Raw genomic sequence first — 16,014 nt, forward strand, 5'->3', positions numbered from 1 at the left:
TTCTCCAGGTGGAGAAATTCCAAACGGTTAGCGAGCCGGTCTGCTGCTTTGGGTGGTGCTGCCGATCGCCAGCCGAGCAGGAGTCTCCAGCGGGCAATTAGGGAAGCGAAAGCGAGGGCGTTAACCCCCTTCCCCATGTGTAGCTCTGGCTGCTCTGAAATCCCGAAGATTGCCAGTATTGGGCATGGCTTCACCCTCACCTCCACAACCTTGGACATGGCTTCGGAGAATGCTGTCCAGAACCCAGCAAGCTTGGGGCAAGCCCAAAACATGTGGGTGTGGTTGGCCATGCCCCTTTAGCACCGCTCACATTTGTCCTCCACCTCCAGGAAGAACCTGCTCATTCGGGTTCTGGTCAGGTGCGCTCTTTCCACCACTTTGAGCTGCATTAGGTTTAGCCTTGCGCAGGAGGAGGTGGAGTTCACCCTGCTCAGTGCTTCGCTCCACAGTCCCCATCCAACCTCTGTCCCCAGTTCGTCCTCCCATTTTTGTCTGGTCCTATCCAGTGGAATCCGGGCTCTGTCGAGTAGCTGTCTGTATATTTTCCCACATAGCCCCCCCTTCTCGCTGCTTGTGCCTATCAGGTCCTCTAGTAGTGTGCATTCTGGGGCCCCGGGGTACCCTACTGTCTCTTTGCGGAGGAAGTGCTTTATTTGGAGGTGTCTCAATTCCTGTCCTTTTGCAAGTTTACACTTCCTCGTCAGTTCGTCCAGTGTCGCCAGTCTGCGCCCTAAGTAGAAGTCCCCAACCGTCAGTGTGCCCCCGTCCCGCCTCCATCTTTTGAAGGTGGTATCTAGCATGGCTGGGGGGAATCTGTGATTGCCGCAGATGGGGGCCATAGGGGACATTTTTGTTATCCCGAAGTGCTGTCTCAACTGGATCCACGTTCTCAGCGTGGCCTCTACCACTGGGCTTGTTGTGTACCTTGTTGAGGAGGATGGGAGTGCTGCTGTGGCCAGGGCTCGGAGGGTTGTTCCTTTACAGGATGCCTCCTCCATTTGTACCCAATCTGTGTCGGGTTCTTGTACCCATCCCCTCACTTTTTCTGCCGTTGCCGTCCAGTGGTAGTATTGTAGGTTCGGTAGAGCCAGGCCCCCTCTGACTTTCCCTCTTTGCCGTGTCAGTTTGGGAATTTTCAGGTTCTTACCCCACACACGCACACGCACACACACAAACGCCATGATTAGACTGTCTGTTTTGGAAAAAGGCCTTGGGGATGAAGATCGGGATGGATCTAAACAGGAAGAGGAACCTTGGCAGTACGTTCATCTTGATCGTCTGCGCTCTTCACTTGTCAGATTTTTGTGTGGAGACAGAGGAACAGCACAATTCAAGTCACAGCTCCACAAGGGCCACTATCAAGCAGACAATACAATAATCATAATCTCAATCTTTATTAGTGTCACAAGTAGGCCAAAATTAACACTACAATGAGGTTCCTGTGAAGATCCCCTGGTCGCCATACTCTGGCGCTTGTTCGGGTAACCTTGTTCACCTAACAAGCGGGACTTGGAAGAGGAAGCCAGAGCATCCGGAGGAAACGCACGCAGACACTGGGAGAATGTGCAGACTCCGCACAGACAGTGACCCAAGCCGGGAATCAAACCCGGGTCCCTGGTGCTGTGAAGCAGCAGTGCTAACCACTGTGCTACCGTGCCACCCATGTCAACATCTTGAGGGGTACCATTGACCAGAAACTGAACTGGACTAGCCATATAAATACTGTGGCTACATGAGGCCTTTAAACACTTTTAATCAAAAACAAGCTTTATTCTACGAATTTAGTGAACATTTTTCTAAACACCCACAGTAAGCATTTTTATCAGCTAAAAACATAAATACCCTACACAGCTACCGTAATCTATGCATCACCCTTAATAAATTCCCCTTTAACTGTTCCAATTTAATAACAAGATCCCATAAACCAGTGCCGCCTTTTTGAAGGTGTGGCCAGCACACAGCACTCAAGACCTAATATGGATGTTCTTGTTTTCTTTCCAAAAGAGCAGGTTTGAATTCCTTCCAGAAAGCAATTACTTCTTTTCAAGTTATCAAGCAGTCTGGAAACAGCTTTTAAACTGAAGATAGAGGGAGACTCCAAGATACTTCTCTTTCTGAGTACAGCAGCCAAATGTGAAAATGAAAGCAAAAAACTCGGAGCCCCAAACTAAAGTGAAAGTAAAAACTTAGAGCCACAGCCCAGCTCCACCCACGCAATGACATCACTGAAGCCATGTGATAAAACAAAAACATTTCTTAAAGGGACACTCCCATGACACCAGGAACCATCATCACCTGTAGGTTCCCCTCCATGTCATTCACCATCCTTAGAAATATATTTTAAGGGCCACTATCAAGCAGACAATACAATAATCATAATCCACTATCTTTTACTGTCGCTGGGTCAGCATTCTGGAACTCCCTCCCTAAACCACAGGAGCTGCAAAGGTTCAAGAAGGCAGCTCACCACCAACCTATCAAGGGCAATTATGGATGGACAATAAATTTTGGCCCAACCAGCAATGTCCCCATCCAGGATAGGCTCTGCAGAATGACCAGTTTCGGTGTCATGGATCATCATTTTCTGCTGCGCCTTGCCATAACCCAGACTCTGCAGGGAGAGATCCATATTCCAGCAGTAACCTTTCACATGTATATAGGGATCCAAGGTTATCATTCACAAAGAATCATTCACTAAATAAAGGACGCATGAACGAAAGCTCAAACAGTGTTTAATCATAAGCAGGCAGCAATATCTTTCTTACATCAAAGATTTAAACACCCTTGTCGCCCTGGTGTGTCTAAGTGCTCTTTTTTTGTAAAAATGCATTTTATTAAGGCATTTATGGTTTTATAATAATAAACGATCAGAATAAATGCTCTTAATGTATTTCCTGACACAGTGATGAGGTGCATCCCTGGCATCTGTAGCTGAGGTTGAACCTGGTTGCTGATCTCCATGCTCTGTGTCCTGTGATGATTGTGGCAGTTATCCTGCAATTGCTCAAGGCTTTGAGAAATCTGTCAGGCGGACCGGTGGATTTCCTTTCCACCCTTGAAGCGCCTTCAGAGGAGGCTAGCAGATGTGGCTCTGATCTCTCGGTGCATAATGGTATATCCCTGCTTTCCGTAGCTGGGGGTGCACCTGGTCAGGCACACCATCCAGCTCCCATTTTGTTATTGCTGCAGTAAGCTAATGGACTCAGTGATGGTCAGTGGGTTTGCACTCACCAAATAACCATTGAGTGATCTGCTGGATATGGCTCTCCATGATGGCCACTATCCTCTCCATAGAGGAAGCCATGCGCTCACTTGCCTGAGCAATGACAGTACTCCTGACTTGAATGGCCTCCTTCATTGTCCCTGCATGCCTGCTTAATGCCTCAGGCAGCTCTGCCATAAACCCCCTTGTTCAATGCCGCAATGCCAGCAGATTGAGTGTGGCCGACATCAGATGCCCGTGTTCATCAGAGACCTATCTTCCAACTGTCCTCCGACTGTCAGCCCTCGGCTGCCACAGCCGTCGTCACGGCACCTGTGCTTCAGTAACTCCGAATCTATTTTGTGAAATTCTACTGTCCTTCACTATACTACTGTCCGAGAAACAGTGAAAGCGCATTTAAACAGCAGACAGGACTAGCTGCCATTAGAAATGGCACCAACAACTTTTTAAAAATTAATTTATGGGATGTGGGTGTCACTGACTAGATGTAGAATTTACAGTGCAAAAGGAATCAATTTGGCCCATCGGGTCCGCACCGGGAAGACCAACCCACCTAAGTCCGCACCTCCACCCTAACTCGACAACCCAGTAACCCCACCACCCTTTTTTGAACACTATGGGCAATTTAGTATGGCCAATTCACCTAACCTGCACATAGAATAGAATAGAATAGAACAGTACAGCACAGAACAGGCCCTTCAGCCCTCGATGTTGTGCCGAGCAATGATCACCCTACTTAAACCCACGTAACCCGTATACCCGTAACCCAACAATCCCCCCCATTAACCTTACACTATGGGCAATTTAGCATGGCCAATCCACCTAACCCGCACATCTTTGGACTGTGGGAGTAAAACGGAGCACCCGGAGGAAACCCACGCAGATACGAGGAGGACACGTGCAGACTGCGCACAGATAGTGACCCAAGCTGGGAATCGAACCTGGGACCCTGGAGCGGTGAAGCAACTGTGCTAACCACTGTGCTACCATGCTGCCCTAATACTGCTGACTAGGCCAGCATTTATTGCCCATCCCCAATTGCCTTTGAGAAGGTGGTAGTGAGCTGCCTACTTAAACCGCTGCAGTCCCTGAGGTGCAGGTACACCCACAGTGCTGTGGTACCTGCGCAGCCAGCAGCTGGGATTGCCATCCTGACTCCCACCCCGTTGCATGACCAGCTTTCCCTCCAGATATTAAACCTCTTTAACGAACAAAAATGTGTGTGGCTTACGTCATCACTCAGGCGGTTTGGGCACTTAGAGCTGGCACCTGGCTCCACAGAGATCGGGGCGCCATCTGTAAAAGGTGTCCTGATCGGAACTGAAAGTGAACAACCCCCCCAGCATCTCCCCCACCAGACAATCAGCAGGTTTCTCCCCTCACTGCCTGCTCTCCGCACCTCACAATTGGCACCCTCCTCCATGGGACTCCTAAGAGGGCCCTCCCAGGGCACTGCCCGAGCATGTCTCTCTCTCTCAAGGGCCTATACTTACCTTTGCGTCCCCGGAGGAAAATTGGGAAATGCAACCTCTCCGGAGAAAATTGCATTTCCCAATTCTCTCCATATCTTGCACCCATGTCGCCGATGTCTCTGACGACGGACGCAGGCTGAAAGTCGCTCCCAATGTTTATTTTATGTTGGTGCCTCATTGCTGTGGACCAACATTTTGCAGTGAGTCAGTTTGGGACAAAATTATATTGGAGATAAAATAAAACTTTGGTGGAGGCACAGGTGGCAGCGCAAAAGCAAGTTGAATTTTATCACCAGATCCCACTCCCTGCATTGTCTCACAGTGCAATGCAGTTTGAATTTAAGATTACATAGCACATATCCAAATACTGTATATTGTGCTCAGTAATTTTATTTGTATCATATAAAGCTCAATGATTGATGACTAAATCACACATTTGAATTAGTTATGAGTCTTAATTAGCTGGTTGAGAAATGAACCTGAAATGACCTTATTATGCTGAAGAGTTTGTCTCTCACAGAAACATCATTGGATTACTATTGTGACATGACAGACAAAAATCAACTGTCAGGCTGATTATTTTGCAGCTTAGATTGAACTTTTTTTTGAGTGAAGCCTCTAAAGTTACATTGTCAACAAAGTACCCTCTTTCACACATTAGGATTAATCTTTTGTAGACTGGAAAATAATTAGAAACAGTGGCTACTGCGTGCTGAAATGCTGATAATAAGACATCATCAGCATTCAAAGATGTGACAGGTCAGGATCAAATTTTAATACTTTATTGATATGCTGCTTAAAGTGAAAGTCCATCTTTTTCCATTGCTGCCTGTCAAAGACAATGAACGAGTGCTCTAAAGACAAACTATGACTGTTCTACTGGTTTGGAAATGCGAGATGCAGCACACGAAAAAAGTTTGCCCAGCTTTGGTGCGGACTTTGAATTTAGTATCTTACTCTTAACTTTCCAGGTTTAGCAGCTCAGCGTAGTTCAAATTGTAAGTGCTATCATTAGGGTCAGTTTTATTGCTTTCTGTGTCTCCAGAATGTGAGGGAAATTTGGTCATTCAAGTACATATTGTGCATCGATCTTTCAACATACAGTTGCGGCTGCGTAAACAAATATTGAGGTTTTTGAACGCCATCAGAAGCCTTCCCATGTGCTAAACATGATGGAAAGCAAACTAACCGATATTATTGATTCAGCAAAACAGCAGTCTCTAGATTCAACTCTAAATCTCAATTGCAGATTTTCTATGGAAGTGGCCATATTTGGGGCTGGTATATTGTGTTCGCACAATGTAGGCTGAGAGTAGAGATGGCATGTTTTATCTGGATTATGTGCTATTGTAGATAATTCTCGCAATGCCCAATGATTTTATCTTTCTGTCTTGTAAAATGCATGACATTATTCAGCAAAAATATGTTGGGGACAGTTTAACAAGAGATTGCTGAGCTAGTGGTTTGGTGCTGCATGTGACTACGCTTTTTATGCATGTTTACATGTCACACGTATTGCAATTTGCTGAGCTGGTTTTGCAGTTTACTATTTAAAAGAAGGTGCAGAGCACTGTCAGTATTAGCAGATCTGTATCAGAACAAATTAGTTTTTGCCACTTGTCCCACTAAAAGTAAGAACGTTTTTTTTCTTCTTTAAGAGTTCCAGAAAGAAGTAAAAACAGCAACTTGTATTTCCTATAGTACATTTTACAGAAGAGAAATGGATGACCAAGAGAATCTTGGATATATGGTTGGAGGGAATTGTATCGCACCAAATCACTTGCTCGAATTATTGAGGAATTCTCTTAGTTCTTGTGCAACGATTGCAAATCACAGCTGGAAAATATCAAAAAATTTTGTTTGCAAGTTATCCTGTACTGTTACGCCCATCTTGAAACTGCATGGTAATGTTATAATTATACTAATACAAGTCTCCATCATGCAGGGATGGGGCTCCTTACTGTGAGGCTGATTACCACTCTCAGTTTGGTATCAAATGTGAGCGCTGCACAAAATTCATTACTGGCAGAGTATTGGAGGTAAGAATTTATATGGTGCATTTTTTAAAACAATCTTATTCAAGACATTTTCATATAAACAAACAAAAGCAGAAGAACCACCAAACAACATTATAAATAACCTACACTCACTCCCCCCCACCTGCTCCCCTAATACCTCCCTTTTCTCCCGTCCCGGCTTTCCCATTTTAACCCCCGCTGACCCCTCAAACCTCCTGAAAGAAATCAGTAAACTGCTTCCACCTCCGCGTGAAACCATCTGCCAACCCCCTCAAGACAAACTTGACCTTCTCCAGCCTCAGGAATTCCGCCAGTTCGCTCACCCATACTCCCGCTTTCGGCGGCTCTGAGTCCCGCTACCCGAGCAAAATCCGTATCCGGGCTATCAAGGAGGCAAAGGCAAAACATCGGCCTCTCTCACCCCCTGGATCCCCGGATCTTCTGACACCCCACATACTGCCAACTCTGAATCGGGGGCCACCTCCACCCCCAGCATCTCAGACATTACGTCCGCAAACCCCTCCCAGAACCCCTTCAGCCTTGGATACGCACAGAATATGTGGAGGTGATTCACGCGCCCCCCCCCCCCCCCGCCCCGCCCTCACACACCGCCGACACCTGCCCTCCACTGCCTGAAAAAACCTACTCATCCTTGCCACCGTCATATGTACCCTATGTATTGCCTTAAACTGAATGAGGCTTAGCCTCGCACGTGACAAAGACGCATTCACCCTCCACAGGACCTCTGCCCACGTCCGGTCCCCACCTCCCCTCCCGACTTCTCTTTCCACTTCCGCTTTAGATGCCCATCAGAGCCCCCTCCTAATCCATCAATTCCTTGTCGAAGTCGGGCACCTTCCTCTCCCCAACTCGTCCCTCGACAGCACCTTATCCTGCAACCCAAGGGGCAGCAGCCCAGGAAAGGATGCACCTCTCTTTACAAAATCCCAGACCTGCAGGTACCTAATACTGTTCCCCATGGGCAGCTCGTACTCTTCCTCCAGTCCCTCCAACGTCGCAAATTTGGTCCCGATGAACAGATGGCCATTTATAAGTGTGGCCTCTCGTTCTACCTGGTCCCTATTATCTCCACTGCACGATTTACTTGAATGTTCTTTTTGTCTTTAATTTAAAATAGTTGGACCAGATCTCCTCCAAGTCTATGGGCCGGGATGCTCCCCTACCCGGCGGGGCGGGGGGTCCCGGCGTGTCGTAGTGGCGTGAACCACTCCGGCGTCGGGCCGCCCTAAAGGTGCCAAGCCCTCACATTGAGGGGGTAGGCCCGCGCCGGAGTGGTTCCCACTCCGCCGGCTGGCGTGAATGGCCTTTGGTGCCATGCCAGCCGGGGCCGAAAGGACTTCGCTGGCCGGTGTATGTCCGCGCATGCGCCGGAGCGTCAGCAGCTGCTGACATCATACCGGCGCATGTGCAGGGGAGGGGGTCTCTTCCGCCTCCGCCATGGTGAAGACCATGACGAAGGCAGAAGAAAAAGAGTGCCCCCCACGGCACAGGTCCGCCCGCCGATTGGAGGGCCCCGATCGCGGGCCAGGCCACAGTGAGGGCACCCCCCGGAGTCAGATCGCCCCCAGGACCCCGGAGCCCGCCCGCGCCACCAATCCTGCCGGTCAGGTAGGTGGTTTAATCCACGCCGGCGGGAGAGGCCTGTCAGCGGCGGGACTTCAGCCCATCTCTGGCCGGAGAATCGCCACGGGGGGCCCGCCGACTGGCGCGGCACGATTCCCGCCCCCGTCGTATCTCGGGGGGCGGAGAATTCGGGACATGGCGGGGGCGAGATTGACGCCGGCCCAGGGCGATTCTCCGATCCCCCGGGGGGGTCGGAGAATCCCGCCCATGGATTGTATTATACATGCCCCAACTGGGTGTGTTTTTAGGTGGGGGGCAAATAAATAGAGTGGATGCTCTCCTGCCCGTATTACTCAATTCCAATGGGCAGGATTTCCCCTTTTTCTGACTATGGCCGAAAGCTTCTTGTCCCACCCACTGAAGGAATTGTTGCAGGTGGGACGGTTGATATGACACACCAGTTAAATGTCCGCTGACCTCGGGTATGAATATCCGGTCCCAGGACTGGAGAGATTGAAAAGTCCTTCCCTATGTGTCAACTCAGGCGGCAAAAGTGGTGTGTAGCCCGCTAACTGCACTGCCAGCTTTTCCCACCATATTTTGTAACAGATAGTCAAAGAAACTCCTGGAGGCGGGTCTCACAATGTCCAAAACCACCTGCGACCTCGCCCCCTGTTAGAAGGGCTCCCCAATCTGACAAAAGTGAACCCAAGTGTCAGGGTACCGCCTGGGTATGACTCTTCCCCCCCTGAAGGCTGTACTTATCTTTGCCCTCCAGTAGGGTCTCTTGTCCCCGTTTTCCAGACCTTTTGTAACCCACCAACCTGACGTCACATTGTTGGGGGAATTACTCAAGTGGGTGGATGATACAGTGCGGAAGCCCCTGTTAATGACATTTAAATGATTGGTAATGGAATTCCTAACCTTTCATGGCGGGAACCCCATTATGTTATTGAGAGGGGACGGGGATGATCTCAACAGGAAAGCTAACCGACATTAATACCGTTTTGGGACTCTGGCTCGCCGGCTGCTGAAAATAGGGAGCAGAAACCCCCCCCCCCCAACATCTTGCCAGCAAATTCAAGCCCAAAATGTCACGGTCATTTTCACAGATAAACAATCAAATTTCACGATCAATCTTGTTCCACCTTTGGTTCTTGATTAATAAAGGGATCAGTGGTTATGGGGAGAAGGCAGGAGAATGGGGATGAGAAAAATATCAGCCATGATTGAATGGTGGCGCAGAGTTGATGGGCCAAGTGGAGTAATTCTGCTCCTATGTCTTATGGTCTTTGTACCTTTTGAAGGGCTGCAATGTCCTTCCTGAAGTGATTGGTGATCTCCCTCCATTCACCTGGCACCTTATCCTGCTGAAGGATAGTCTTTAGTGCAGATCACCCAGCTGCGCAAGCCTGGACTTTCTATCAGACAGAAATGGGGGAGATGGGAGGCTTTAGTTGTGGTGGGATGGTGCTATGGTGACGATGTAACTGGACTAATAATCCAGAGGCCAGGCTAACCCCATACCCCAGCATCAATCCTGTGAACCCTGTACTTCAACATCAACATCAAGGTGGCGCAGAGGTTAACACTGAGGCCTCACAGCGCCAGGGACCTGGGTTCGATTCCGACCTTGGATTACTGTCTGTGTGGAGTTTGTATATTCTCCTCGTGTCTGTGTGGGTTTTACTGGGTGCTCAAAGATGTGCAGGTTAGATGGATTGGCCATGCTAAATTGCCCCTAAAATGTCCAGAGGTTGGGTGGGGTTACAGGGATAAAGTGGGGAATTGGGCTTTCGAAGGGTCGGTGCAGTCTCGATGGGCCGAATGGCAGCCTTCTGCACTGTCGGGATTCTATGATAATGCCCTGGGGTGAGAGCTTAAATCCCACCATGGCAGTTGGTGGAATTTAAATTCAGTTAATAAATCTGGAAATGAAAACTTGTCTCAATAACGTTGACCACAAAACTGTCAAATGATTGTTTTCTGCTCATCTCCTTTAGGGTAGGAAATCTGCATTCCTTGCCTAGTCTAGCCTTCATGTGACTCAAGATCCACAGTCACATCCCATTAAAGGATAAAGAAAAAAAAACATAATTTAAATGGCAAGAGTTTTTACCGGATGCAGATTAGGTGCAGGAGGAAAAGGCAGAAGTACCAAACGATGAAAGGGTCTGACATGCCAGGCAAAATAACTTGCTCCACTTCACACTATGTTTTCGTTTCTGCAATTATGCTTCTGTTTCTTGGCTTGATTTTCATTATGACTGTCTCACAGTGACACTACTGGTAAAACAGGGAACTTCAGTGGAAAGGAGCATGCATAAAGTCATTCCTGCTTTTGTAGTTTCCAGACTAACTCAGTGGTGTCACTGTAGAATTCAACATTGACAACATTGAACATACAATTTAGCGCAATGGTCCAAATACCATATTCATCAACAATGATAGATTAACATTTTTTGATTTCTTTTTGTCCTTTAGATATATCCAAATGTCCAATTAGCTTTCTCTGTCACAGGCACCAACCCAAGTATTGGTTATAAAGCAAAAAGTTTACAGTTCCTGTTTCCAATTGCAAAACTACAGTCCCCCTGTTTAAACTGGGCCTGGCTCTCCCCAGAAGTGTACTCCAACATCAATCCTGTGAACCCCATACTCCCAATATCAATCCAGTGAACACGATACTCCCAACATCAATCCTGTGAAACGCATACTCCCAACATCAATCCTGTGAAACGCATACTCCCAACATCAATCCTGTGAAACGCATACTCCCAACATTAATTCTGTGAACCCCATACTCCAAGCATCAATCCTCCTGTGAACCCCATACTCCCAACATCAACCCTGTGAACCCCATACTCCCAACATCAACCCTGTGAACCCCATACTCCCAACATCAATCCTGTGAACACGATACTCCCAACATCAATCCTGTGAACCCCATACTCCCAACATCAATCCTCCCGTGAACCCCATACTCCCAACATCAATCCTGTGAACACGATACTCCCAACATCAATCCTGTGAGCACGATACTCCAAACATCAACCCTGTGAACCCCATACTCCCAACATCAATTCTGTGAACCCCATACTCCCAGCATCAATTCTGTGAACCCCATACTCCCAGCATCAATCCTGTGAGCACGATACTCCCAACATCAACCCTGTGAACCCCATACTCCCAATATCAACCCTGTGAACCCCTTACTCCCAACATCAACCTTGTGAACCCCATACTCCCGACATCAATCCTGTGAACCCCATACTCCCAACATCAACCCTGTGAACCCCATACTCCCAACATCAACCCTGTGAACCCCATACTCCCAACATCAATCCTGTGAACCCCATACTCCCAACATCAATCCTGTGAACCGCATTCTCCCAAGATCAATCCTGTGAACCCCATACTCCCAACATCAATCCTGTGAACCGCATTCTCCCAAGATCAATCCTGTGAACCACACACTCCCAACATCAATCCTGTGAACCCCATACTCCCATCATCAATCCTGTGAACCTCGTACTCCCAACATCAATCCTGTGAACCCCGTTCTCCCAACATCAATCCTGTGAACCCCGTTCTCCCAACAGCAACCTTGTGAACCCCATACTCCCAGCATCAATCCTGTGAAACGCATTCTCCCAACATCAATCCTGTGAACCGCATTCTCCCAACATCAATCCAGTGAACCCCATACTCCCAAGATCAATCCTGTGAACCACACACTCCCAACATCAATCCTGTGAACCGCATTCTCCCAACATCAATCCAGTGAACCCCATACTCCCAACAGCAACCCTGTGAACCCCATACTCCCAACATCAATCCTGTGAACCGCATTCTCCCAACATCAATCCTGTGAACCCTGTTCTCCCAACATCAATCCTGTGAACCCTGTTCTCCCAACATCAATCCTGTGAGCCCCATACTCCCAACATCAATCCTGTGAACCCCATACTCCCAACATCAATCCTGTGAACCCCATACTCCCAACATCAATCCTGTGAACCCCGTTCTCCCAACATCAATCCTGTGAACCCCATACTCCCAAGATCAATCCTGTGAACCACACACTCCCAACATCAATCCTGTGAAATCCCATACTCCCATCATCAATCCTGTGAACCCCGTACTCCCATCATCAATCCTGTGAACCACACACTCCCAACATCAATCCTGTGAACCCCGTACTCCCATCATCAATCCTGTGAACCCCGTTCTCCCAACATCAATCCTGTGAACCCCGTTCTCCCAACATCAATCCTGTGAACCCCATACTCCCAACATCAATCCTGTGAACTGCATTCTCCCAACAGCAACCTTGTGAACCCCATACTCCCAACATCAACCCTGTGAACCCTGTTCTCCCTCCCAACATCAATCCAGTGAACCCCATACTCCCAACAGCAACCCTGTGAACCCCATACTCCCAACATCAATACTGTGAACCCCATACTCCCAACATCAATCCTGTGAACCACATACTCCCAACAGCAATCCTGTGAACTCCATACTCCCATCATCAATCCTGTGAACCTCGTACTCCCAACATCAATCCTGTGAACACGATACTCCCATCATCAATCCTGTGAACCCCATACTCCCAACATCAATCCTGTGAACACGATACTCCCAACATCAATCCCGTGAACCCCGTTCTCCCAACAGCAACCTTGTAAACCCCATACTCCCAACAGCAATCCTGTGAACTCCATACTCCCATCATCAATCCTGTGAACCCCATACTCCCAACATCAATCCTGTGAACCCCATACTCCCATCATCAATCCTGTGAACCCCATACTCCCATCATCAATCCTGTGAACCTCGTACTCCCAACATCAATCCTGTGAACCCCATACTCCCAACATCAATCATGTGAACCTCGTACTCCCAACATCAATCCTGTGAACCTCGTACTCCCAACATCAATCATGTGAATCCCATACTCCCAACATTAATCCTGTGAATCCCATACTTCCAACATCAATCCAGTGAATCCCATGCTCTCAACATCAATCCTGTGAACCCCAATCCTGTGAACCTCTCGAACTGGCAGCCGGATACTAAGATTCCAACAGAGTCCTATGAGCTCCCCTTCATGCATAAATCTGCATGGAAAAGAAAGGAAATCGCTCCGCATGCTGTTCCTAGCTCCAGTGGAGACCAGGAATGATTCTTCTCCGGTGGCACACTTCTCTGGAGCAGAGAATCCAACCCGGGATGTAATTGGGAAATTCTCCTCCTCATGTTCTGGTGACTGATCAGAAAGCCCAAAAAACTGTTCGCCACGTTTGCATCTGAGAACTCCTGAGAATATTCCTGCTGATTGTAGTTTCTGAACATTCGTGTTTGACAATTTGACAAGTCTTAATAACTTCAATATTGTGAATTGATGCTGTTCTACCGTATTTCCGTTTCTCAGGCAGGAGAAAAACATTACCATCCGGACTGTGCACGATGCGTCAGGTGCGAGGAGATGTTTGCAGAAGGGGAGGAAATGTATCTGCAAGGTACCACACGTTTTTTAATAATAAATTTAGAGTAACCAATAATTTTTTCCAATTCAGGGGCAATTTAGTGTGGCCAGTCCACCTATCCTGCACATCTTTGGGTTGTGGGGGTGAAACCCACGCAGACACGGGGAGAATGTGCAAACTCCACACGGACAGTGACCCAGGGCTGGGACTCGAACCCGGGTCCTCAGCGCCGTGAGGCAGCAATGCTAACCACTGTGCCACCATGTGCCCCCAAGGTACCATACTTAACCAATATTTGAGAGCTCATCAAAGCCTGCTATTTACTGTACTTAGGTTGGAATCAGGCTGCCCAGGGCAACTTTAAGCTTTAGCACCCTGCCATAATGAGAAATATCGTGTATAGTAATAGAGCTGTAAGATCATGCAGAGCTCCAGATTAACGGAATAAACTCCAAATTGTGGTCAGAGTGCTGTTTGCAAATAGCCAGATGGGTAACGGAACAAACCTGGGCCGGGATTCTCCCCTACCCGGCGGGACAGGGGGTTCCGGCGTTATTGAGTGACGTCGGGCAGCCCCAAAGGTGCGGAAGTCTCCGCACCTTTAGGGATCAAGCCCTCACATTGAGGGACTAGGCCCGCGCCGGAGTGGTTGGCGCTCCGCCGGCTGGCGTGGACGGCCTTTGGCGCCACGCCAGCCATGGCCCAATGGACTTCGCCAGCCGGCGTAAGTCCGCGCATGCGCCGGAACGTCAGCGGCTGCTGACGGCATCCCGGCGCATGCGTAGGGGAGGGGGTCACTTTCGCCTCCGCCATGGTGAAGACCATGGCGAAGGCGGAAGGAAAAGAGTGCCCCCACGGCACAGGCCCGCCCGCCGATCGGTGGGCCCCGATCGCGGCCCAGGCTACCGTGGGGGCACCCCCCGGAGCCAGATCGCCCTGCGCCACCCCCCACCCCCCCAGGACCCCGGAGCCCGCCCGCGCCACCAGTCCCGCCGGTCACGTAGGTGTTTTGATTCCCGCTGGCGGGAGAGGCTTGACAGCGGTGGGACTACGGCCCACCGCAGGCCGGAGAATCGCCATGGGGGGGGCCCGCCGACCAACGGGTCACGATTCACGACTCCACCAAATCTCTGGTGGCGGATATTTGGTGTATCGGATTATCCGGGTGCCAAGTGGGGGAGGGAGGTCGATGTCCTGGCCTTCTCCTCCCTGGTAGCCCGGACACAGATTTTGCTGTGATGGTGGGACTCGGAGCATCCGAAGTCAGCTGTGTGGGTCAGCGATATGGCAGGGTTCCTCAGCCCGGAAGAAATTAAAGTTAGTCTTGAGAGGATCAATTCAAGGGTTCGCCCAGAAATGACAGCCTTTCACCGACTTCTTCAAAGAAAATTGAATGTCAGCAGTAAAGGGGGGGGGGGGGGGGGGGGGGGGTGGAAAGGGGAGTGGGGTGAAGAAAGCAGGAGGCATGGCAGTGTTCGCTAAGGACAGGGAACTCGGTATACGGGTAATTAGGGAATAGGGCGGAAGTAGTAGGTGACATTGTTTTTCAGTTTTTTTGCCTGTATCGGCCCATACGGTTGTTTAAGATATGTTAATGTGTTAAACTGAGAAAATTACAAATGCTTCAATAAAATATTTTCTTTAAAAAAAAGAATGTCAAGGGGTAATGGTTAGATTCACTATTGTAGGAGATGATCGTTGCTTAGCATTTGAGTGGCACAAATGTTACTTGCCATTTGTCACTCTAAGCCTGGATATTGTCCAGATTTTGTTGCATTTTAACATGGAGTGCTTCAGTATCTGAGGCATTGCTGAACAGTGTGTAATCAGCAGTGAATGTCCCCACTTCTGACCTTATGATGGAAGGAAAGTCATTGATGAAGCAGCTGAAGATGGTTAGGCTTAACACATTCCCCTGGGGAACAATAATGTCCCGCTCTTGAAGGTCCTCCTTAAATGTACTTCACCAGGTTGTCTTCAGCCAGCCCAACTTCTTCTTTCATATGATGGTGTCCATTCTACTAGCACTCTGGCATGGCATATGTCTGGGGCTGAAATACATGTCCTGTCAGCCTCAGTCATCTCTCTGTCGCAGCTTTGACAAAGAGTCATCGGACTCGAAACGTTAGCTCTTTTCTCTCCCTACAGATGCTGCCTGACTTGCTGAGATTTTCCAGCATTTTCTCTTTTGTCTCTGTCACAATGTCCTGAAGGTCCCTCTGATC

At 48.8% G+C, this 16,014-nt stretch overlaps 1 protein-coding gene across 7 annotated transcripts in view; it reads left to right on the forward strand.

Moving 5' to 3' along the window:
• ablim2 (actin binding LIM protein family, member 2) overlaps positions 1–16,014 on the forward strand; it is a 432,986-nt gene that overhangs the window by 205,518 nt on the left and 211,454 nt on the right. For all 7 annotated transcript variants that reach the window (XM_038792087.1, XM_038792086.1, XM_038792085.1 and 4 more), the window contains exons 6-7: positions 6,641–6,734; positions 13,735–13,822. In XM_038792087.1, the coding sequence (XP_038648015.1) occupies positions 6,641–6,734; positions 13,735–13,822 (182 nt within the window). The remainder of the gene's footprint in view (positions 1–6,640; positions 6,735–13,734; positions 13,823–16,014) is intronic.

This window comes from Scyliorhinus canicula, chromosome 3 (assembly GCF_902713615.1).
Source record: "Scyliorhinus canicula chromosome 3, sScyCan1.1, whole genome shotgun sequence".
NCBI classification, from domain to species: domain Eukaryota; kingdom Metazoa; phylum Chordata; class Chondrichthyes; order Carcharhiniformes; family Scyliorhinidae; genus Scyliorhinus; species Scyliorhinus canicula.